Source organism: Amia ocellicauda, chromosome 11, assembly GCF_036373705.1.
Source record: "Amia ocellicauda isolate fAmiCal2 chromosome 11, fAmiCal2.hap1, whole genome shotgun sequence".
NCBI lineage: Eukaryota > Metazoa > Chordata > Actinopteri > Amiiformes > Amiidae > Amia > Amia ocellicauda.
Window position 1 is genome coordinate 5,342,517 of NC_089860.1, and position 23,571 is coordinate 5,366,087.

General features: G+C 37.9%; 1 protein-coding gene across 3 annotated transcripts in view; it reads left to right on the forward strand.

Moving 5' to 3' along the window:
* The first annotated feature begins 235 nt into the window (after positions 1-235).
* nsd1b (nuclear receptor binding SET domain protein 1b) overlaps positions 236-23,571 on the forward strand; it is an 82,955-nt gene continuing 59,619 nt past the window's right edge. The window contains exons 1-8 of one of the 3 annotated variants that reach the window (XM_066716443.1): positions 236-304; positions 5,408-6,399; positions 11,172-11,313; positions 12,290-12,462; positions 13,092-15,276; positions 15,860-15,981; positions 16,783-17,083; positions 22,935-23,035. In XM_066716443.1, the coding sequence (XP_066572540.1) occupies positions 5,425-6,399; positions 11,172-11,313; positions 12,290-12,462; positions 13,092-15,276; positions 15,860-15,981; positions 16,783-17,083; positions 22,935-23,035 (3,999 nt within the window). In that variant the 5' untranslated portion in view covers positions 236-304; positions 5,408-5,424. Of the gene's footprint in view, positions 305-3,977; positions 4,573-5,407; positions 6,400-11,171; positions 11,314-12,289; positions 12,463-13,091; positions 15,277-15,859; positions 15,982-16,782; positions 17,084-22,934; positions 23,036-23,571 lie in introns of those variants that run through there. The other 2 variants (XM_066716444.1, XM_066716442.1) reach the window with 2 other exon arrangements.

Here is a 23,571-nt window from a genome sequence, read left to right on the forward strand (position 1 = left end):
GACTGCTGCTTGTTTTGTGCTACTGTCCAGATTCATAACATCTATAAATTAACTCTTATGCAGTCTGACCTTTGGTATATAGTAATTGCCCCAGCTGCCCTGTTCGGTGTGGGCGGGGCCTGCAGCTTTCTCCTCCTCCTCTATGCCACACCAGCCAATAGAAAAGGACAGGTTGTGAATAATGTAGCAGGAGGGAGGGAGGACGAGCGTGGAGCGGTAGAATCGGGCCAGTTCCTGAATGACAAGCACTGAGAATAAACTGCGCTCTACCCATCTACCAGAAGGAGGAAAATGCCCAAGTCCTGTAAGTAAATTAGTGCATTCACTGCTTACTCACACACTGTGCATACATTATTTTGTTGTCTTTTTATTTTCTTCTTTTCCATGTGAGGCTTTGGGACAAAATATAAATATCACAGTGTCATTTGTGTTTTCCACCTGAATGAGCCAATCACTAAAGCATCAGTTGCATTTCACCCAGTGTGAGATTGGGAGCACAATATGACATAAACAAAGTAAGAAAAAGCAAAATGGCAATCATTCATTATTCGGCTATTCATGTATAATTAAATATAGGTGCAAGCATTGTAGTTAATATGATCCAAAGAGACATTCATAGATAAACAGAGAGAGGTGACAGTAAGTGTATGGACCAAGATCATCATAGTAGCAGTATCTGCACAGCCACTGGCTTAACCAGATAGCACTCTTGTTAAAGTGTATAAGATTCAATAAGTTTAGGATGTGTAATAGTTTTCCAACTACAAAGAACTACTCTGAATTCTTCTACAGTACGCACATGTTGAGGCCTGGTCTTGTAACAGATCCACAGTGGTAAAGTTGAAGACATTAACTGCAGTCATGGATGGCTCCATCCACTTTTTCTTTAAAGTTAGATCCACAAATTGTCATAACACTTTGCTTTCATTTCAGGATTCTCCAGTGAAAGCCACCCACATGACTGAGTCTTGGCTTCTTAAATTTAACCTCTATGATCTAACAAAAACTTGGACAGTTATAGCAATCTGTGATACAAGTCATGGCAAGGCAATGCAAAAAAGCACATACAATGGTATAATCAGGGGAACCCAGCCCAATTACAGTGCAAACTGTTTACTGTTGTAAACCTTCCTAAGGGATGATGTGTTTGGGTTTTTTCTGATTGTGGTGGGAAATGAGGGGTGGAGAGCTGGGGGAAGGTGCTGAATTAATGTTTGCATATCGGTGGACACATGTTTTCCTTAAAATATCAAGAAGGCCTTCCCCTTTTCCAGAACAAAAGCCTGTGTCAAGGCCTCATGGTGAATTTCACTCTTTCCACAATGGATTTCCAATCTAGACATCCTGTCCAACTGCTTTAATCGTGGGCATAGTACTTCAATAAGGGGACATTACTTTCCATCTTACAACAGCTTCCCCTCAAAAAATAGTGTACTGTGTACAAAAATGCACTTTTATTATTTCTACTTCTTTTGAATTGGGACATGTTCAAGCATGATCACATGTTTAACAACATGTGTACCCAACTCTAATATGCATGCATGATATCTGTGTAATATGTATGTACACACAGCAAGACTTGCAATCAAGTCATGAACAATCAGATGGAACATGCATCCCCATGTTTACACTGTCCAGCATGGTACAGTTAACATTTTAACAATCTTATCCTCATAACATCTTCAAACTAGTGACAGACATGTCACAGAATTTCCTTAAACTACAGATTGACATTAATCACTGACAAGGCGAGACTGTTGTCTGCACATATACATTATGGCTGGACTACATTTCACAGTTTTACACCATATATTTGGGTCAACAATATACAATACATCTATCTATCCATATGGTATATATGATATGGTACAGTATTGAGATTTGTTCAGATATCTATTGACTATTGTTTTAAGATATATTTGCATATATATATGTAACTATCTTTGAACTAACAACATTTATGTTTAAATTATATATAACATATACACACAATTTACAAACATATGTACTAGATAAATTAATTCATTAAAACATAACTGCGACTTTATATCGTCGCTGATGTACCACTGAAAGGTAACATTATAATCGTGCCAATATATGTATACAGATAATCGTAGCACACTTGATTGCAATGAGTGCTAGTGTGACTTGAATTAAATAATTATACACTGACTATAGATATAAATAAACATTAAATATACGCCTCTATTGTGCGTAATTGTGTTTCGTTTAAATCGGCGATTGGAAACAGCGTGTGCAATACTGCATGTAAAAAAACAAAAAAACAAAAACAAATGGACAATAGGCATTTTATAAATGCCATATTTCCCTTAACAATTGCATAAAAAAACGCGATTGGTATGGTATTCTGTGTGATCAGGAAATAAAAGCACCGTTTTTTTCTTTTGTTACAGCGCTTTCATCTCTTGAGTCACTATTGTCCATGTATTCCAATATGTCTGACCTCAGCGCTGACTGGACAACTATTGTGAAGCAAAAACTTAAAAAGGAAAACGTTTTCTAACACTAAAACTAAATGGTCGCATAATCACTTAACACACAAAGCCCGTGAAACACGCAAGTTTTCTGTAATTTAAAAGTGTTGCTCTTGCGCTATACGCACTATTATATAACATTTTTATTCACGTGTGCTTCAGGAAGTAGAGTGCTTATTCGTCACACTGTTTAAAATCACCTACACTTTGTGGAAGCATAATTTCAATAAAACGGTGTTTTATTTTCTTCCTCTCTGCATTTACAAGAATAACAGAGACAATTAAAGAAAAAGAAAAAAAATGTGTTTTGGTGTGTTTGTCAATCGGGGCGCTGTTTGAACTTGCTTGCAGGCCCTGTTTTCTCGGCTCACTGCAGTTCTGGCAATGTGCGGCGCTGAGCAGCACCCACAACAAACACAGCAGTGCAGAGGATTGGACAGTTTCTGACATGATGACCACATTCAGCACTGAAACTTTCATTTTCTTATTTCTCAATAGAAACACAGTATGCGTTTAAAACATCGACAATCAACTAGTTTAGTAGATCACAGTGCCTCTCCTTTGGTACCTGCTTACCACACGCCTTTTTCTGCCTGTAGGTGGCAGAGACTAAGAAAACCGTGAATATGTAAGGAAGGTGGTTAAATAGAAAGACGTAGTTTTGTTTTGAATTAAATGTGTGGATTGATAATATTACTGCTTTAATTCCCAAAATGGATGAAATTGCGTGCGTTATGGCTTTGTCTTTGACGGCAACTAAGTATTTTTGACCACAACCCCCCCTCCTCTCTGTGAAGACTGGCGACAAATGAAGAGCACGTTTAAATACAATATCGGATATAAAATGAGAATTCTCAAAGAAGACAATATAGCAAAGCTAACAACAATTAATTCGTTTCTCAACAAATAAAGACAAAAAATACAATATTTCACTCATCTACCACTAACATGCTGCGTGTTACCACTCCAGCAAAGATACATATCTCCTGTGACATGTATTAATTTTAGAAACGCAAAACATGACGACATTTCTGTGCTGTCAATGAAGGATACATTGAGTCTTAAACACACACACACACACAAAGGGGAATGCTTGCAAAACAAGTAACATTTTTTTGGCAAATTTGTGGAGGACCTAATATTACAATGTAACGCTTTAAGCATGATTACTTTTATCGGGATGTATTTAACACTTTGTGGCCTGCCTAATATGAAACTTCAGCAGACTCCATTTTGGAGGATATAAATAAGAGAAAAGGACTCGGTAAGCCTTTGACAAGCGACCACAGCACGCACAAACAACGGAAAACCATCGTGTTTCCTGGTATATATTTGAACGTATGAAGTGGGGGGTCTGTGTTTTATATACATTTTCTTATCCTACTTGTAACCTAAGATGGAGGAAGTGACGCCCTTGTAGGGAATATGAGGACAAATGGCGCGCTTTGACTGGTATGGTGTACCTAAACAGATGCACCAGATTTGTGCATTTGGTTAAGGAGACGACAGAGAAAGGCATTCGTTGGGGTTAGACAGTATAAAATATCAGGTCAAACTGTTTTTCAGCTGACACGTCTTGGAGTTAACTGGGATTTTCTCGCTCTTTTCTAGAGTGGCAATGCACTATTGTGAGCTAAGTATCCTGCTATATAGACTGGGGGATGGGTAGCACTGCCGATTGGTTGCTCACAGAGAGAGACAGACACAGCCAGGGTTTGTATTAATATAACCAGGGGCAGGTCGGCAGCAAGGAAACAATAATCATTTATTTAAAATGAAATTGTAAACGTGAAGCAATTAGAAAATATAAACTTTCCAGCACTTAAATACTTCGCTGGGATGTAAGGATCTGATTTTAGAGAGAGAGAGAAAGAAAGTAAAAAAGCCTTTTTTTTTTTTTTTTTTTAAGGGGCCGCCGGTGAAGTGATAAAGTGGAAAAGAATATGAGCACAGTATCCGGGCCTAGCAGTGCAGCCGGGATTTTGCAAATCCGCTTTCACAAATTGGAAAAAAGTCACGTTATATGTCAAAATTTGTCAGGGTTTCCATTCCTTTTGTTGTGTACGAGATATAAATGGTAAGATTTCAGTGGATTTTAAAACTCCGGTGGGTTTGAACGTGTTAAACGTATCGGGATTTTTCGGTGTGTATATCTGTCTGTGCCTGTACGTCTGCATGTATGTGTGAACTAGTGTTGATGGTAAGTACAGTACTGCAAGACTTAGACTTTGATGCTAAAGGCAATGTAGTGCTGTATTATTATGAAAACAGGTTCTTTTATATATTAAGGTAATCCTTTTCTAAATATACTTTTTTATAGAGCGTAAACTTTAGAATAAGGGAGCAGAGCGCGTCAAACGTATGATGTGTAGACGAGCTGCTATGTGACTAACAGACGAAGCGTGTTCCACATGAAACGTAATTATCACAGAGATCTGGTTATTTAATACATTCTGTAATTTCATTGAAGTCTTACTGATGTTTTTATTTTTATTTTTTATTTTTAAACTGCAAAACATGTCTGTGAAATACACTAAGAATATTTTTAAAAGAATGACAGAATTGGAAATATGTGAAGTTCGTGACCATATTGTTGAGAATTTTAATTTAAATGTACATGATGTACCTTGACATTTGTTCAGGTTTTACCAATCACATTTAACCTTTTCTTTAAATAGTTAGTTAGTGTCCATATAATCAATTATATATATATATATATATATATATATATATATATATATATATATATATAATGTAAAATACCTTTTCCTCCTGCAGGAAAATTGTAATGTTTTATAGTTAGATGCACACACACAATTTGTGTGTATATGTTTGTAAATAAATGTTTTCACTTATGCCTAGATGTATAATGCTCTCATTTGTCATTTAATATAATTTAAATGTTTTTCTAGGATGGAGCCATGACAGCATGAATCAGTCATGTGAGCTGACAATCAGGGATGCATTGGAGTGCTGTTCCAATCCACTGGACCTCCCAATTCCTGGTGGAACCTGCGCTCCATATGCAAAAGAGTATGGCACTGAAGCTGGATTAGAAGCAAAGTGTGCCATGCAGCTGTCCACTAGCCCTGCCTTCAAACCTGGAAACTCCTACGTGTACAATCAGCCAGACACAACCCCCTGCTATAGCCCACTCCGGAGGCTCCAGGACCTGACCTCCATGGTGAACAGACCTGATTTGGGGTTCAAAGAGAGAGATCCCCACGGCCCTAATGATTTGCACATGCAGAACCCCATGGGGATTGACTTTGGGACTGCCTTGCCCCATGACCCTGCATCACCTGGCGACAATGAGACCTGCACTTACCCTTCTAATCAGGACTTGGAGCAGAACTGCTTCTCTCCTCCCAGCCTGGAATTTAATCTGGGACATACAAGCACTAGCCCGAATGGCTACCTGCACTTTGAGTCCATGTTGTTCGACAAAACTGTGTTGGATGACAGAGAGGTGAAGGAAGAGGAGGAGGAGGAGGAGGAGGAGGAGTGCAGAGCTCTATTGAAAAATGTCACCAGAAAGGAAAGAAAGAGGAAAGTAACTGAACGCAGTACTTGTTGTGGCACTGCAGCAGGTAGCAATAGTGCAGACAAGGGTGCTCTCGGTGTCAACATATTGATGGCTACAGATCCACACAGGCATGGCCTTCCACTCCACAAATATTCATCTGCTGAAATGGCTGTGGACAATTCAGAAAGTGAGGAGGAGGATTCGGACAGCGACTTTACACCTTCCTTGGTGACTTCGCCCCGTAAAAGCAGAGGGCTTGAGTCTGAGGAGCTGGGGGACCCCAGTTCAGGGTTGAAAATGTCAAGATCCGTCACTGAAACCTCCCAAAGCATGATTGACCCTTGCAACACATCGCCTGCTGTCTCTCATTTGAATTCTGTAAGCTTACCATTAAGAGTTTCTCTTCCCTGCTTTATCCCTTTCGTTAGAGATACTGGATTTAACACCCCCCCCCCCCCCCAGTGTTCAGCATCTGGTTAAAATGTAAAATATTTGTTTGTTCTGGTGACTTGTGGTGCTTCAGCATTTTTGCGTTTATTTCAGTTGGGGTTGTGTAAAACGTTTAAATGGTTTCCAAACAGTCTTTTTGCATTTAAGCACTTGCAAACTTGTTTGGCATTTCCTAAAGTACGTGTAGCTTCCTTATTCCTCATAGCGTTATTACATTTTTTGAATTTAAGTTTTAAATTGGAAGAAACGTGGCCTTTAAGAATGTAGGAGATTCAGCCATTTTTGTATTATTATAATACTAATTTATTTTTTCGCAGATGCCCTTATCCAGGGTGACTTACAGGTTACATGAACAATACAAAAGTGCACTAATACAGTACTACATTCAAATAATTACAGTTTAAAAATAAAATAAGTGCAGAGTTCAAATATACAAATCATACATCCTAGTTCAAATAGGTAACCAATGTGGACATTTTATGAGTTAGCCTCCAAAATAGTTGATTCATAGTAAATAATTAATAGATTAATAGTTGATTAGTTGAGTAACTGTAGTGCTAAACTTGACATGTCTCAACATTGAGCTGTCATTAAAATAATTTAATAATTAATAACTTTTGACTTTAAGGAGACCATAAAGAGAGTAATCTCTTTCTAATTTGTTATTCAAAAATTAAATTATTACTGGGAAACCAAGAAATCTTCATTGCACAGTGTTTTGGTTGAGATCAGGATTTATAGCAGTAGGCTGCAAGTTAGGTCAACATATATATATACAGCTTATTCTGAGTAGATTTTATATAGAAAGACTGATGTAAAATTAAAAAGTTTGTTCTGCATCACTACATTCAGCTTGTAAAAGCTGAGATGGATCAATCTGTTATGCAATTGGAGTCTTATTAGCTTCCCTTTATTAGAAATAATAAATATCCATGTATTTGTTTTAATAGTTTTTTTGTTTTTGATGTGTGGGCATGTGTCTATATTGTGACACGTCAAGGGGACATAGGACAGGTGTGTCCTGGGATGCAGGTTGAAAGCTGTGGGTGGGGAAGAGGAAGCTGTCTTTTAGGCAGGGCGATCTCATAGTTGTTGTCCATGAGCAGGGGTAGTAAGTTGTTTGTCTTTGGTAGCAGGTCAAGTAAACAAAGCAGGTAGTCATACCGAATAGGCCGAACCAGGATATCCAATACAATGTAACAAATATTTAATTTGTGGTCTAAGTGCTCTTTTGCCCTCCTACACTTCCCTTGTGGTATGATGCAATGATCAACAGGACAGCATTCATTTTATAGTCGGCAGGACCATATCACCAGCGGGTGTGTGCTTCCAACACAGGAGGTAGTGCTTGTCTCCTTCTATGTACTGCACCCCAGGATGTGTCACTTTTTTTTTTTGCTGCCCTGTGATGGATTTGCTTTCTGTCCAGGGTCTACACCGCACCTTGTGTCCACAGGGTTGTGCTTTGGGTCACCATGAACCTGTTCTGAATTAAGTGATTATTGACTTGATCAAACAAATACTGCCAATAAGCTCTTATAAATCACCTGTTTTGAATTGGTTACTTAACATAACACATTTGTGAGGAGCTTCACTTTAAGCATCAACACACCAGTCAAGAAATGACGTTTAATTGGGATAGTTGTTTTGTCAGTTTTACAGATCCATGTATGTAGATCCATGTGTGTGTAGTTCACAACTTTGAACTTAGAAATGCCTCATAGAAGCCAGCATGCCATTTGAATGATAGGTTGAATTGAAGAAATGGTCGGCTATATGCATTTGGCAAAACAAAAAGCAGATTAGAAATTTAGATTTTCTGGATCTTTGCACAGGGAGGCCTCAGAGTAAACCATATTGATTGACCTGTTCAATACATACAAATTTGTAGTATGTATAAATTAAGATTTGGGGAATTGTGTAGGGGTCTATGGTAATTTGCAGATTAATTGCATATCACCAATAACAATTATTAATTTATTTGGGCTGTAACCTTTATCCAAGGGGATCCAGATTCAAAAATGCAAACTGCATTTTAAACCTAAAAGAAATTGTAAAAGTGTATACTGTGCGAAAGCTACAATGTGCATAGAGGTTGTTAGCAAAAATAAATATAATCCAGCTATGCAAACGGTTATATGGAAAAGCAAAATACAGTTAAAACATTGTAAATTGGGTGCATGACTAAAATATATTGTTTGTATAGTGAGTGTGCAGTAAAAGTAAACGGAATTATGGTTGCCTGTTATGTTAGGGTTAAAGGTTGAAATGGAAAATAAGGTAACTGATGAACAGTTGATGTCATCCTAAAGGCCCAAAACCTAAAATGTGTGAACAAGGCATTTTGTGAAACAGTTTACCTCAGGGCACGATGTTTTAAATCTATCATATGTGTGAAATTGGTCAGTTCTCATAGGCATAGGCCTAGTTATAGCTCAGACTTAAGATGACTTTATATTTATATTTTCAATCTGTCTGACATCTAACTAGGACATTTTCTGTTCTGTTTATCATATAATTGTCTCGCTAAGCTTACCTTGAGTTTCATTGAAAGGAGAGCAAAACTATATGCATTAACAAAATTAGTTTTGTGAGAAGGGATATTAATATATTGTTGAACAAGTTCATTAACTTATACTTTTGTTTTTCATTTTGTTTTTGGATTAATTGTTTTATGTCTGGGGATCAGAAAAAAATTAACTTTGTTTTCAAGATGGTAATCCATTTTAGTCATTGATTTGGTAAGTGTCTTTTTGGGTGGGAAACAATATATCAAAAGTTAAAAAAAACAAGAAAAAGTAAAATAGAAAATTGATAAAGCTCCAGCTTTAAATACTATTTCTGTAGTGAAGTGTCATTCCCCTTTATCAGTCTGAACACTGTCTATTGCACCCAGACTTTAGCTTAAAGCTTTTAATGAATCCTTAATTTGTTTAAGTATTTATTCTAACACTTGGGTCAAAAGGGTGATATTCAGACCTCTTAGCTGAGAGCTAAAAGTTTCTCTGTTATTCTAATGGAAATTGTAACTGTTTAATGTTGAAAATCTGGCAACAGATAATCTAGGTATGTAGCAAAGTTAAGTGAAAATACATAGTTCATATTATTATTTTTCTTAAGTTTGGTGCAATACAAACTGTTAGCTGACAAGTTTTGTATTTAATCTTTGTAACTTAAAAGTAAACTGCACACTCAATTACAAACTCAACAATTTGTTTAATATAGAAAAAAATGTTTTGACTGTCTTCATCTGGGTTTTTATAGTGTTATCGTATAGAAAACAATAGTTTATGGAAGGTTTACTGTAATATTTAGCATATCTAGTGCAAGGGTGGGCATACCTGGTCCTGGAGAGCCACAGTGCCTTCTTGTTTTATTTTTTTCTAAATTGTTAACTTCTTATTTGAGCCCATTGTTGTTATGTTCAGGGTATTCAGTGATTGATCATTTAGAGAGAAACCTGTAAAACCTGTAGGTAACAAACAAATAGGCCTACTCTTTTTGTATAATGTATTTTTTCTCCCTAATTATTATAGGATTCTAAAATTGTTTTAGTTATTGACAACTCCTCTTTTTGTGCTTCATTGTAATGCAATTAAATCTTAAATCTAACAAAGGTTTAAAAGTGTAGCTAGAAGTGTTAGGAAACCTGGTTTATGGGTTTTTAGTCCTATTGTAATGCAGATTACAGAAACACAAGTCACATGCAAAACTCTTGCATTCAGTAGCAATTGAGTATGTGACACTGAAAACAATTGGGTACATCTAGCTTTTTGTGTAGTTCATTTAGCCAAAGAAAATTAATACTTTCCCAATCACCAACTGACCTTAAATGTCTTCTATATATTTGTTTTATATATATATAAACTCATTTGAGCCTGATAGGCCTACCAGTTTTATCAGGTACCTCAACCTATTTGCCAATGCTGCATTATGTCCATACTTTTTCCTTCTTGGTCTCTAACTAAAACAAACTACCCACATAGATAGTTACAACTATATTTTGTCATTGGTTCCGATTAATCACTTTTTTGCAGTGTTATAGTCTCCGTCTGCAGATTCTTTTCAATTACATAAGGCTGTTTATAGCAAAGTTTATTTTATGATTTTGATTGTGTTTAGATTTTGTTAATTGTTCATAAAGATTTCGAATCCTAATAAAAAATCAACATTTTAACCACCAGATGATCATATTAATATGACAGTTGCTCACAGTGAATCTAATACAGTGTGTTCTACATTTCGCTTGGAAATACCAAGGTAATGTGGCTGATTTTGTACGTGAAATTAGCGAGTAAAACTTTAGTCTTAGATTGAGCCACTGATTAATAATTTATGTTTAACAGTATTGTTTATTTTTGCCTCTGTACATTAAAAGATTGAAATACCAGACCAAGATATGGCAGAGGAGTGAGTATATTCCAGCATTGTAACTCGGTACAATTCACAACCAAATAAAATGCAAGTAATGTTTGTTAGTAAAAAGCAAGCCTTGGAGAAAGATGATCTGTGTACTGTGGGAAATTGATGGAGGAAAATGGTTTCCATTGTGTTTTGGGATGGTCATTTCAAGACCAAAGACTGTCTGAAAAGCTTTGAAAACTACATTTTATTTATTTATTTTGTGTGTGTGCCTTTGTGTATGAATATGCCCTGGTCTGTACACTTTTCCTGACTGGTTGTCTCATGTTGACTTGTAGCCCTGCAGCCCAAAAAAGAAGCCCAGCCCTTTGGTGAAGTATGCTCTCGGAGACCTGGTGTGGGCCAAGTTTAACCGCAGACCATGGTGGCCCTGCCAAATCTGCTGTGACCCACAACTTGACAGCTACTTCAGGATGAAAGGTGGGCCTGTGTCTCTGTAGGAAGTGTGCCCCTATGTGGAGAGTACCCTTGTGCATATGCCTTGCCTCCTTTTTTTTTTTTTTATCTCTTAATGTCATTCAGTGCAATTTCACACTGCCTGCTTGTTGCTAACAGATGAGAAATCTGAACGATAGAGAGCAAATGTTTTAGTTTCATCATTAGGGCCTTTTCTAGTCACGTCTCTGCCTTTACATCTTCATGACTTTACACTTTAATTTTACAGAACCCCATCATATTAGAATGAGAGCTCACTGTTATGTAGAAGTGTACAAAATATATAGCCTATACAATTGAATCACCCTGGAAACATTTTAGTTTTATACCTTTTATGTTTGGAACCACTTAAATATTAGTTTGAACTACTTTATAATGCTTCAGATCTATAAAAGTATATTCAAAAGGATACAACTTTGATTCAGAACTTCATCTGGTGATTTTAATTAGCTTCAAATAGAATAATTTGACCAAATCCACAACATTGATCATGTTCCACCGATGAATACATACAAATGCAAACATTTCCTTTATCACACTGCTGACATGAGAGAGAAAAAAAAAAAAGCACGGCAGTGATTTGGCACTGATTTATATTAGCTGTTGCACATGGTTCACTGTCAGTTCAGGGAACCAAATATGAATGGTAGATTCTTGCAGATTTGTCCATCAGTGGCTTCTTCTTAAATGGCTAAATGACATGCATATTCCAGCAGTTCCCTGGTCTTGGAAGCTGATAGACAATTCTAAACATAAGAGGGTTGTCCAGTTCTCCCCTTTTAAACCTTCCTGAGACAGTAGCACTAATATTTGCTTCTTCAAATAGCCATTTATGATGGACAAGGCAGAGCCTGCAGTCCTGTGGGCCTGCTCCTTACTTGATCAACCCCTTAAAGTCCCCTAAAGTGAATCCCTGCTATTGGTGTTAACCAGCCGATTCTGAACGGTGGTGTGCTTGCAGAGCCCAGCCGTAGACCCTGCCGTCAGTACTTCGTCAGGACGTTTGGGGATATCCTGGACCAGGCCTGGGTGCCTGGGAAGGCCACCGTCCCCTTTGAAGGTGGCCACCAGTTTGAGAACCTCCCCGTGCTGCGACGGAGGGGCAAGCAGAAGGACGAGAACTACAAATACACGGTTAAATAAATAAATAAATAAACAAACAAACTACCCGGGCATAGGGTTTAGATCTGTTGCATTTCAGTTCGGAGGCTGTATCATTTAAGAGTATTATTATTGTTGCAATTTGCATTTAGTTTATTTATGTTTTTGAATTGTATTACTTACTCCTTAACTTAATCTACAATGTAACTTTGTCAAAACAGATTGGTGAGAGTATGGTGTTGCAGCTTTATAGCACATGCAGTAATTATCTAAAATGGAAATCAGCAGCAAAGTTTAAAATGTTATTACTATTATCCATATTATTTTTAAAATTGAATTGAAACAAATAACTACAAATAATATGCAGCAGTTTGCTTTATTTCAGCAATTGTGACTTTCTTGGTGCATTATGTATTGCATTTATAATGTTGAACAGAAAATACATTTAATGTTTTAATGTTACATGTCTATTAATGAGAGTAAAATAATGTAAATGATTTAATTCTCTATATCCTGTAGCTTGGTTGATTTTAAGAAGCTTACAGAATTTGAAATGGACCAAAATGTTCCATTAAACTAAACTGAACATAAATCCAGCAGCAACGATAAAAAGGCTGGTGCTATGTGATAGTTTGACTAGATAGGTTTTTGTTATCTTCTAGATACCAGCACGGTTTGTGGCGGTATGGAAAGCCAGTCTAAAGGAGGCTGAATCCTCTCTGCTGGAGCCAACGAAGACCTCCCTGTGTGCCCTGCCTTCCAAGAGCTGCAGCCTGCAGTCCAGCCTTGGGAATGAAGACCGAGCTTCTGTTGCCTCCCAGAGCACGTCAGACACCTCCACACACCCAGCATCAACCCACCTGTCCAACGGCAAAGAAGAGCCTCCCAAGAAGCCCAGTCGAAAGCGAGAGAGGAGCAGCAGCAACAGCACCAAGAGGCCGCAAGTCAGGAAGAAGCCTAGTGACTCGAGCAAAACCTGCACCATCAAAAAAGAAGGCATGGCATTTAAAAAGGACCTAGCCCCCATTCCAAGTGTGCTCTCTGATCACGTCAAAGAAGAGCCCTTCACTTCAGATTGTCCTTATTCCGATATGGACAGTGTACCTAGGATCCTTTGTCCCAAGGTTTCAGATCGCCCCCCCAAACTTGACTTGAATCAGACTTCTCGGCCTCCTGGGAAGGATGCCAGAAAAAGAGTGGCACGAAAGAGCTTGGAGGGAATGCGGTGTTATAGAGCAGGGAGGGGGTCAGCCGGGGAGGCCCACAGCACAGGCTCGGACTCTGAGCACAGTTCAAATGATGATCCGGTTCCAGGAGGCATTGTGAGGGGCAGTGTGAGCACAGACATGGAAGAGCACAATGACAGGCGGTCAAGGCGTCTCCCTGCTAGTAGTCGTTTGATGACGAGAGCTCTGAAAGCCATGGAAAAGGCCAACTGTAAAGATCACCTTATTGTGTGCAGAAACGCAGAGTCCTTTTTACCAAACTGTATGACAGAGGGGGATGCTTATGTTGCTACCAAAACGCCCGCTGAGAAATCAGTCTCCTCGGAGATCTGTGCAAAGAGCGAGCCTTCGGAGGTCCCCAGCGATGGCCAGACACGCTGCGCCACCATTTCCACTGCTGCTTCACTAAGCCACAGCTCTCCCTCTGCCACACTGACAGTCACGAGTCCAAATTCAAATGGCCTGGAAATAAAACCTGAAGCAGAGAGCCATTTGATCTTAGGGGACTCTTCATATTTGGAGGCATTAGGTTCGGAGGGGGAGGACTGGGTGCAGACCGCGCAAGTTCAAAGAGAAAGCTACCTGTCAGATATTTCTTCTTCCTCTTCCCCTTCACCCTCTTTGTCGTCCGCAGAAGTCGAGAACTCTGTGCCCAAACTGGCCCTCCCCAAGCTTGAAGAGATTTCCTTTAGGTCTCTGGTGAACAAAGAAGGGGACTCTGGGAAGCCTACAACTTTCCGCCCTGACGCCAACTATAAATTTAGCACATTTCTGATGCTGCTGAAGGACATGCACGACAGCCGGGAGAAAGACGGCACCCCACTCGTCCTGGGTCCGAGCACTACAAGCCCTTCCACTGCTCCTATCAAACCCGAGCCTACGCCAATTCCTCTGAATGGTCCGGTCTTGGAGGCAAACAAGAGGGGGTCTCTTTCATATGAAGGGGTCAAAATTAGTAACAAGGTGCGAAACAAGAACAACAACAGCAGCAGGCAAAGTGCCCAGCAGGCTGTGAAGACGCCCACGCAGCAGATCAAAACTAAACGCGTGAGGCCCAGACCAACACAGAAGAAGATCACCCAACGAAGCCAAGGAGTAGAGCAGAGCTTGGTTGGCCAGAAGTGTGAGCAGGCCTCTACTGAAAAGCCTCCCATTTTAAACAAGCGACTGAAAAAATGCCGGCCATCAGCAAGCCGGAGAAGGAGCATCAGTAATGTGCCTTTGGAGTTGGCGGAACATGCTTATGGGAAAGACTGTGCGCGGGTGCACACTGATGGGAAGGTGCTGGGGCCCCCGGGACTGGACTATGCTTCTGTTTCGGACAGCCCCGTTGCCAACTACAACCAGAGCAATTTTACCCGAGTCGCTCCCAAGAAACGCTGGCAGAGGTTTGAGCAGGGTGCTGGGAAAGCCATCAGGACAGAGGGGTATGGGGGCAGCAGTGGGGGTGTGGTAGCCAAGGTGCCTTCAGAGCTGAGCGGGGACTGTAGGGGGGGTCATGTCCTGCACCCTGCCAGGTCCATTCAACCAAAGAAGGGAGGTGATGGGCTGACAGGCACTCACGTGCACACTAAAACTTCACCTCTTGGTGTCAATGAGGACAAAGGTGTCTTGATACCAGGTAAGATTAGGTCACTAATGAGAATCCCTTATCAAAGCAATGAATGCATCTCCCTCTTAATTGTATCCATATCTAATCCCATTTTATATATTATGCCATATCTTTATGCAAATGTATTGCAACTAAAGTATCAAGTTTCAAATATCCTTCACCATCTGTAATTGATAAAAGTGTGCAGCTAGTGAACATGAAATGGAAACTTCAGTTCATTGGGAGTTTATTCAGTTTATTTAAGAGGTGGACTTGTCTTTGGATATCAGATTGGTATCTATTTAAAGGTGCAGTTCACGTTGTCTCAAGCTGTGTTAGTGAGTCCTTTGGAACTATTAAGATGACTTCCATTTATGTTTGCACCACCATAGTTCAGTCAATATAAAAATGATTCAGTATATTTGTTTCAGTGGCCGCAGGCATGTTTTATATTGTGGAATGACATGCTGAATTGAAAATTAATACTCAGTTGATTATTATTAATAATAGTGTGATGATGCTTTGCAATAATATCATCTCAAATGCAGATGTAAAAATGGTCTGAATAGCTAACTTGATCAATGGTTTTTGAAACATGACTTGTGATCCGCAGGATTTTCAGAAAGTAAACGCCTTAGAAAACCCAGTAAGAGACTCCTGGAGTGGACTGAGGAGTATGATCTCACCAGTGCATCCAAGAAGAAGCAGAAGAAAAGCCCTGAGCCCTCTGGAGAGGTCACAAATTATTTACCTTTGCTATTTCCTATGTATTTTATATAGATCAACTTTGACTTTGCTTTCTCCTACACCAATCGTGAACGTATCTGTAATAAGAAATGTCCTAACATTCTTGACCGATACCAATAGCTGATATTGACACATTATTTCCCTGTCATAACATACCATTGTTTTGCTTTTGATTATGCTGTTTAATTAAAACAAAATTAATTTATACTACAAGGTGATGGAACAACTTTTAAGTATTCATTGCTGTAACTTTCTTCCACAACAAATGTTAATTTTTTTTCCCCAAGTATTTGATCATCACAAGAAAAGTGCAATTATTACAAAAATAAAGCTAACATCCACGACGAGAGAGAGAGGCTGGTCATCTAGGGCAGTGGTTCACAACCCTTGTCCTGAAGGATCCCCTACTCTGCTGGTTTCTGTTCCAACCGAGCTCTCGATTACTTAATTGTACCCTTAATTTAACTAAATGTACTAAATCAGAGCCTTTTTATTATTTTAAATAGGGGTTAAGTTAAGTATAGAATTGTGTAAAGAACTTCTTTAAGAACCAATTATTTTATTACACAATTTTAAAAAATCAAATCTAAGCAGATTGTTACTTCAATTAAGGTTTAATTAAGTAATTGAGAGCTCAGCTGGAACAAAACCCAGCAGGGTAGGGGGTCCTCCAGGACCAGGGTTAAGAACTCCTGATCTAGGGTATAACTTGTTTCAGTATTGCACTGTTTTCAAAGAACATTAATTTGCCAATAGCACACTTTCCATCTGTCCAATTCTGTCATCTAGATTCCTGAGAAGAGTGATCAAGGGGGGCTGGTTCATTCTCTGCCAGAAATGCTGACTCCACCCCCAGAGGAGCAATCCAAGGCTCTGGTTGGACAAGCCTCTGTGATGGTGGAACACACCCCGCCCCCAGATATTCATGCCCTGCCCCCAGACACGCTGACCCCACCCCCGGAAGCTCCCTCTCCTTCAGAAGAGCTGTTACCTCAAGGCTGTGGGGCAGAGCTGGCTAAGGCCAAGCCCTGCCCCCTCTTACTGGAGCGCCCCTCCCCCAGCTTGCTGTCACAACAGTCTCCAGAAACCAGTAAGATTTAACAAGTGTATTGGATTTCTTTCTTGAAGTGTGGAGCCCAGAACTGTACACAGTATTCCAGATGAGCTCTAACTAGTGCATTGTACAGTCTTAACATTACTGCCCTTGTTCTAAATTCTACACTTTTGACCATATACCCTAACATTCTGTTTGCCTTTTTTATTTCTTCCCCACATTGTTTGGATGGAGAAAGTGAGGAGTCCACATAGACTCCTAGGTCTCATGCATTAATTCATCTAGTTCTATTCCTCCCATATAGTGTAATTATAGTGGACATTTTTGTAACCTGCATGTAATAACTTGCACTTGTCCAGGTGTCAGCCCACAACTGAATATTATCGATGTCCCTTTGAATAACCTGTGCTGCCGAGATTGTATCTGCTGAGCCACCTATTTTAGTATCATCTGCAAATTTGACAAGTTTGCTAACTATCCCAGAGTCCAGATCATTAATATAGACTAGAAACAGCAAAGGCCCTAGTACTGATCCCTGTGGAACTCCACTAACAACCTCACTCTAGTTAGAAACCACAACTCTTATTGACACCCTCCATTTCCTACACATCAACCAGTTCATAATCCATCTACTTACATTACCATGAATGCCTACAGCTTCCAATTTGAGGATCCGTCTTTGATGTGGAACCTTATCAAAAGCATTTGGAAAATCTAAGTATATCATATCATATGCTATCATGTGATCTACAGCTGCAGTTGCATGCCCAAAAAACTAATAAATAAGTAAGACATGATCTGCCTCATCTAAACCCATGTTGTGGAGAACACGGACGGGATCACAGAATTCAGGGTAAAAAACTGAAAATATATATATAAAACACAAATAGTACAGTGTTTGTATAATAAGAAGCTTTGAGAAATGCACATCATTGGGACGTATGAAAAAAAAAAAAGTGTTACCTTTCAGCCACCATCCACGACCTGTATAGAAATTTAAACATTAGAAAAGCGCTGCCCATATCTCGTGCCGCTTCACTCTCTCCACTGCAGCTCCGGTATCCCCTGAGTGAAAATGACAACCAATAACGAATAAGAGATATAATGGTGGGTCTCGGAAGGATAAGACTACAACTTTTCATACAATACAGTCATACAATGTATGTTTCTGTATCAAGTAAATAACTCCTGTTAAATAAATAATATTTCATTATTCATTTTTACATGTTATAAAGTTAAAAAACAAAAAACATGACATTCACAAGTCATCACAAATTGTTGAAAATGATTGGTATGTATGTAATAATGGTAAAAATGTATTATTATTACCACCATTATTAGGCTATTACTACTACTACAGTGTGTCCAAGGTGATGAAGAGAATGCATAAGCCTAATAATTTAATAAGTTAAGCAAAATTAATAAATAATTAGTTAGAAATACACAGTCATTTTTTTATAAAAAATGTCTTGCCCGACTTCTTCTCGGCAGCTGGTGGTAAGGGGTGAGGAGCACAGTGGCTCACAATCCGAACATCCTCTGACTTGTCCCTCTTCTTTCCAGGCTTTTTGTTTTGTTAATTTTATTTTCTGTTCATGTTGTACAGACTGGTTACAGATTTAGTTTTAAAAGTGTTTTTTGGTAAACCACATTGTGACTTCTATAGCATTTGAAATGACCCCACAAATCACAGAATGATTTGTTGATCTAAGAAAATACATTATTTTACGTTTGCAAAAATGTAACCTTAATAAATCGCCTTATATATGGGATCTTTTGTGTTCCACTTGTCAATGTCAATGCTTAAAACTTATCCTGATTGCTGTTTCTTGGCAGCGCAACAAAAACAAGTTTTTCAAATGCAGTATTTTTAGAACAATTATATGTATTTATATTTATAGCACAAAACAATACATTAGCATATATATTAGAATGGTAATATAACATGTATATATATTACATATCCATAATCTAACAAAATACCAGGGTTTTGGTCTTTAAATGGGGCATTTAAAATCTTGCTCTGTGGGGAAATGAGGTCCATCTTGCTCATATCTTAATGTTTCAGGGGTTCACACAGCTACATTAATAAAAATGGGTGCCTGAACATGTCAAAAACAAATTACAAGCTTATACAACTCATTATCTACCCCCCCCACTTTTTTAAAAACGGAAGAATCTATATAAGAAAAAAATGTATCAGAAAATTGAAAATAAACAGATTTCATATAGCCGTTTAGCTGTTTCACTTCTTCATTATTGACCTCTTGCTGCTATAGTATTTGCATTAGTTGTAGCTCCAAGAGCTAATTCTATTTACCTCTTTGCTTTCTGATCCTTCTCAACATCTTTGCGATTTTATATATAATTTGGATTTTTGATTAGTCTCTAACTCTTTTGTATGCGCTATACAACATTTTCTTTCTCTCAATATTTTTATGCATATTTATATTAAACCATTTTGGCCAATGTTTTTTGGTCCTCAATTTGCTAAGTTTTAGTACAAATTTCTTCTGAGCATCAAGTAGTATATTCTTAAAATATAACCATCCATTTTCAACTGAATCTGTATCCAGTGTGCTCCAATTTCTACTTCTGTAGTCCCAATTGGGCTTTCCCAGTCTGTTTTTGAAATTGAAATCCCCCATTATAACAGCCACATCCTTGCTACATCCAGTCCTGGTTACATTGTACAACACATCTTTCTGAGTTGGGTGGTGTGTAACACACTCCTACCACTAATCCTCCAGATATTTTATTAAACGTTTAATTTCATTGTATTGCCAATATAATTTCTGAGATATAATGCTACCCCATCACGTCTTCTATTATGCCTGTCTGTCCTAAACTGTGTATCCTTCCAACTTGTATTCATCCCCATCATTTTCTGTAAGCCATGTCTCTGTCACTCCTACAACATCATAGTCACATGCCAGCGCTGTGGCTTTTAGGTCTAACATCTTGTGTTAATTTAAATATCAGTTTTTGATTTAGTGGTAGGTCGAGTAAAATGTCTGAGATATATAGTCACATTTTATTCATACACTATTTTTAGTCGACAAATTTTACTAAAATCTTTGTTAGTTTTAGTCAACTAAAATTACATAAATTTTAGTCACATTTTAGTCATGGTATTTAATTTTCGTTATATTGAACTAAAATATTTTTTTGTTACCGAGAAACAGCGCAGCTTAACTTCAATTAAGGCAAACTAAAAATAAGATAAGGAATGCTAAGGCTGTCTGAAAGTAGAAACACAAGATAGCTCTCACCTGTCCTGGCAACTTCTAACCACTTCTGTTGACTTTGGGCTGGATTAAATCAAAACTTTGACCCACCCGCTAATTGCTATGAAGAAAGAAGAAAGTAGCATCTTACTAAAAATGAAGCCACAACTGAGTACAGTTTTGTAGTTTTCGATTAGCAGGTGCATCAAATTTTGATTTAATCTGGCCGTTTGTTTCTCAACAGCTGCTTAAGTACCGACTCACCAATTGACACCTAACTGGCTCCACCTCCAGATTCTTTAACAAACACCTTTCCTTCAACCTATATACTGTCTTGTGTCTGACTTTGGCAACTCCTAACCAATTCTTTGTGACCCTTTCACTTGGCCGTGCGACACCAATTTTGTATTAGTCGCAAGTGTGCCAGTGTAAATATTTGTATTTGGTTGAGGATGGGTTATGATTGACTAGGGCTGTAGTAGTGGCTTTAAAAAAAAATATATATATATAAAGCTGTGCTTAATAACCTGCAGCTTCGGTAGAAAATGAAAATAAAACAATTTCTGGCATGAGACATTGGAATAGGTGTCTATCAGGTTGTTCATAGATGCAGCATCAACTAATTTGCATAACTTTCTGTACAGTTGCCAAACCACATTTGTCTTTAACAGTTTAATACATTCTCTCATGATTCTCTTATGTTATAATTTTCGAAAATATTGATTTGGGCAAAGTTAAGAAAACTACGTGAGGCCACTTATTATTCAACATATAGAAAAATATATATAACTTGTGAACTGAGATGTGTAATTACGGTCACTCCATGAGCAAGTGCTGTGAGAATAAAGTGTCCTCTTAACTTATTAAACCGGAAAATACCTTTTGGGCATTTTTATCTTTGTTATGTTAATCTTATTTTTATCACTGTAGGCTATTTTAGTGTTTTTGTTTTAGTTTTTAATATTGTTATGATAGGAGGGGGCGCTTTTTTGGGCTCCAACGCTTTGATAATGTGTTCGGGTATCAGGCTCCCATTGAATAATTATTTTTAAAATGGAAGAACAAAACAGTTTTCAATCTTATAGCACTTAAACAAATTGGGTCATTTTGTTTTTCTTCCTCAACCTATTTCATATTATTTATGGATAACATTTATTTTATTTTACTACTTGGAGTTCAGGAGAACAGCCATATCAGCCAATCTCAGAAAGTAACACATGCCAGACTGACACTTTGAAATCTGCACTAAATACATTTTACACTTTACTTTACCATTGTCAGTATATCTATCGGAATCAATGTATAAAATAGGGAAGTCATTATTCTGGTTCTGTATGGAATTCAGGTACATAATAGGACACAGCCAGTTCAGTTAATTATCGTCACGCATTGGCAAAAAATTTGCTGGTGCCACCAGCTGAATGTTAGTGCCAGTGCCACTAGTGGATAAAGTTAGTCTAGAACACTAACTGCTTGTTTATAAAGCTTTCCCTATTCAAATGGTTTCTTTCATTTAGCTATCAAATTACTGGCACAAAATGAAGCAATCTTTGCTGCCTTGGATTTGGTGATTTATTAATGAACATATACTGCTTAGCTTAAGTTTAAGCATAATTTGAGTTTGCTAACCTCCCCTTTTTAATTGGAAAATCTTCATTTTTATTAACAGTTTTAAAATGTCTTTCCAGATTTTTTTTTGCTAATTCCCATTAACCCCCTCTAATAAAATATAACAAGCTAGCTAGCCAACAGCAATAGGTTTATTGTCAACACTTTTTTCTCAGAAGCAGGAGGACATGTTGACGGCACTGTTAGCTAGTGGGGTACTGGTACGTCCTGCAAATTTAAAGATACGTAACACCCCAAAACGGATGGATCTTGTCTGTCTGTATATCCTTCAGTATTTCTGTATAAATATTGAATGTGTTGATTTAGTAATTAGAATAAATAGTGTTTTTTGTTTTGTTTTATACTACTTTGTGGACAGTTTTCAATATACAGTACTTGCAATGGATAATGTACACCCGTATCATCAATATCACATCTGGATAATTATTTTCATTAAATTAGAACCGTTACATTTACTTATTTACTTATTTAATGTATTCGGCTATATATTTATCTGCAGAAGAAACTTATTTCCTTGAGAGAAAATGTGCCATGTACGCCTTACACATAAAAAGAAGAAAAAAAAACTATGAGCCTAGTGATCTGTCTTTGTTTCTGTCAGCCTTTAAAAAATAACATTTATTGTTACATTTTCTGTTTGCTGGTTTAGATTTTTGAAAATGAGACAGACTTAATTTGCTTCTGCTAGAACTTGATACTCACAAAGGTTGCAAAGCAGCTCCCCTGCTTACTGCGATCTATAGTGGTTAGTACTGCATTTGTGTTAATTCAAAGGCAAACATTATTTCTCACAGATTACCTGCATAGAAATAAATATTGATTCTAAAGGTTAGAGTATCAATACATTATTGTGAAAAATATAATTACGATTCTACTTTAAATCGTTGTTTTGATGGTAAAAAGACTGCATAAAAATGTAAAACTGTAAAATACATGGTACAGTACAGATCTGCACATCATAATAATAAATGGCAAGAAAAAAGGTCAGTGGAATTGGAGTCTGCTGTATTTATTGTGGTGCTCTTTCTCAGTGTCCCAAGATGGGAAGAGGCTTCGGAAGCCCACCAAGAAAATTCTGGAGTGCTCGCTAGAAGCGGAGCCTATTTTCATCCCAAAGAAGAAGAATCGTGAGGTACCTTTTGTTTTTGCCATCCCGTTTTTGTTTTTGTCTTATCGATGTGTGTTTTGGCTTTTTTCCCCACATGCTGATGCACTGTATAGATGTCCTTTCTTTCAACATTTCTGCTGCCCCTACCTGCTGGAATTAGCTGCTGAACAATGCACCTGAATAACTTGGTTTCAACTAGTCGGTAGAGGTGCTGTGGCAATGTTTCTTTTCTCCATTTATCAAATCTTGTGAGTTCAGTCTTTCTTTTCTGAGAATTAGGTGACAAAATTAGCACGATTTCAGTGCTCAGAGTACTCTAGTGACAGTATTAATTTAGAAAGTGATATGCATAGCCGGTGCTAATTAAAGCTTTAAAGACAGGTAGGGACAGTAGAACTAACCATCCCAAGTACACAAGCCTGTATAGCTCGTATAGCCTGTAAGCATGGGTGCTCCACAGTAGGTGTTTAAAGCAAACTGGTATGATGCACTCACCACTTCACATGGAACATCATCTCTGAAGTATATACTTGTAAATTTAAAAGGAAAATGTCACACTG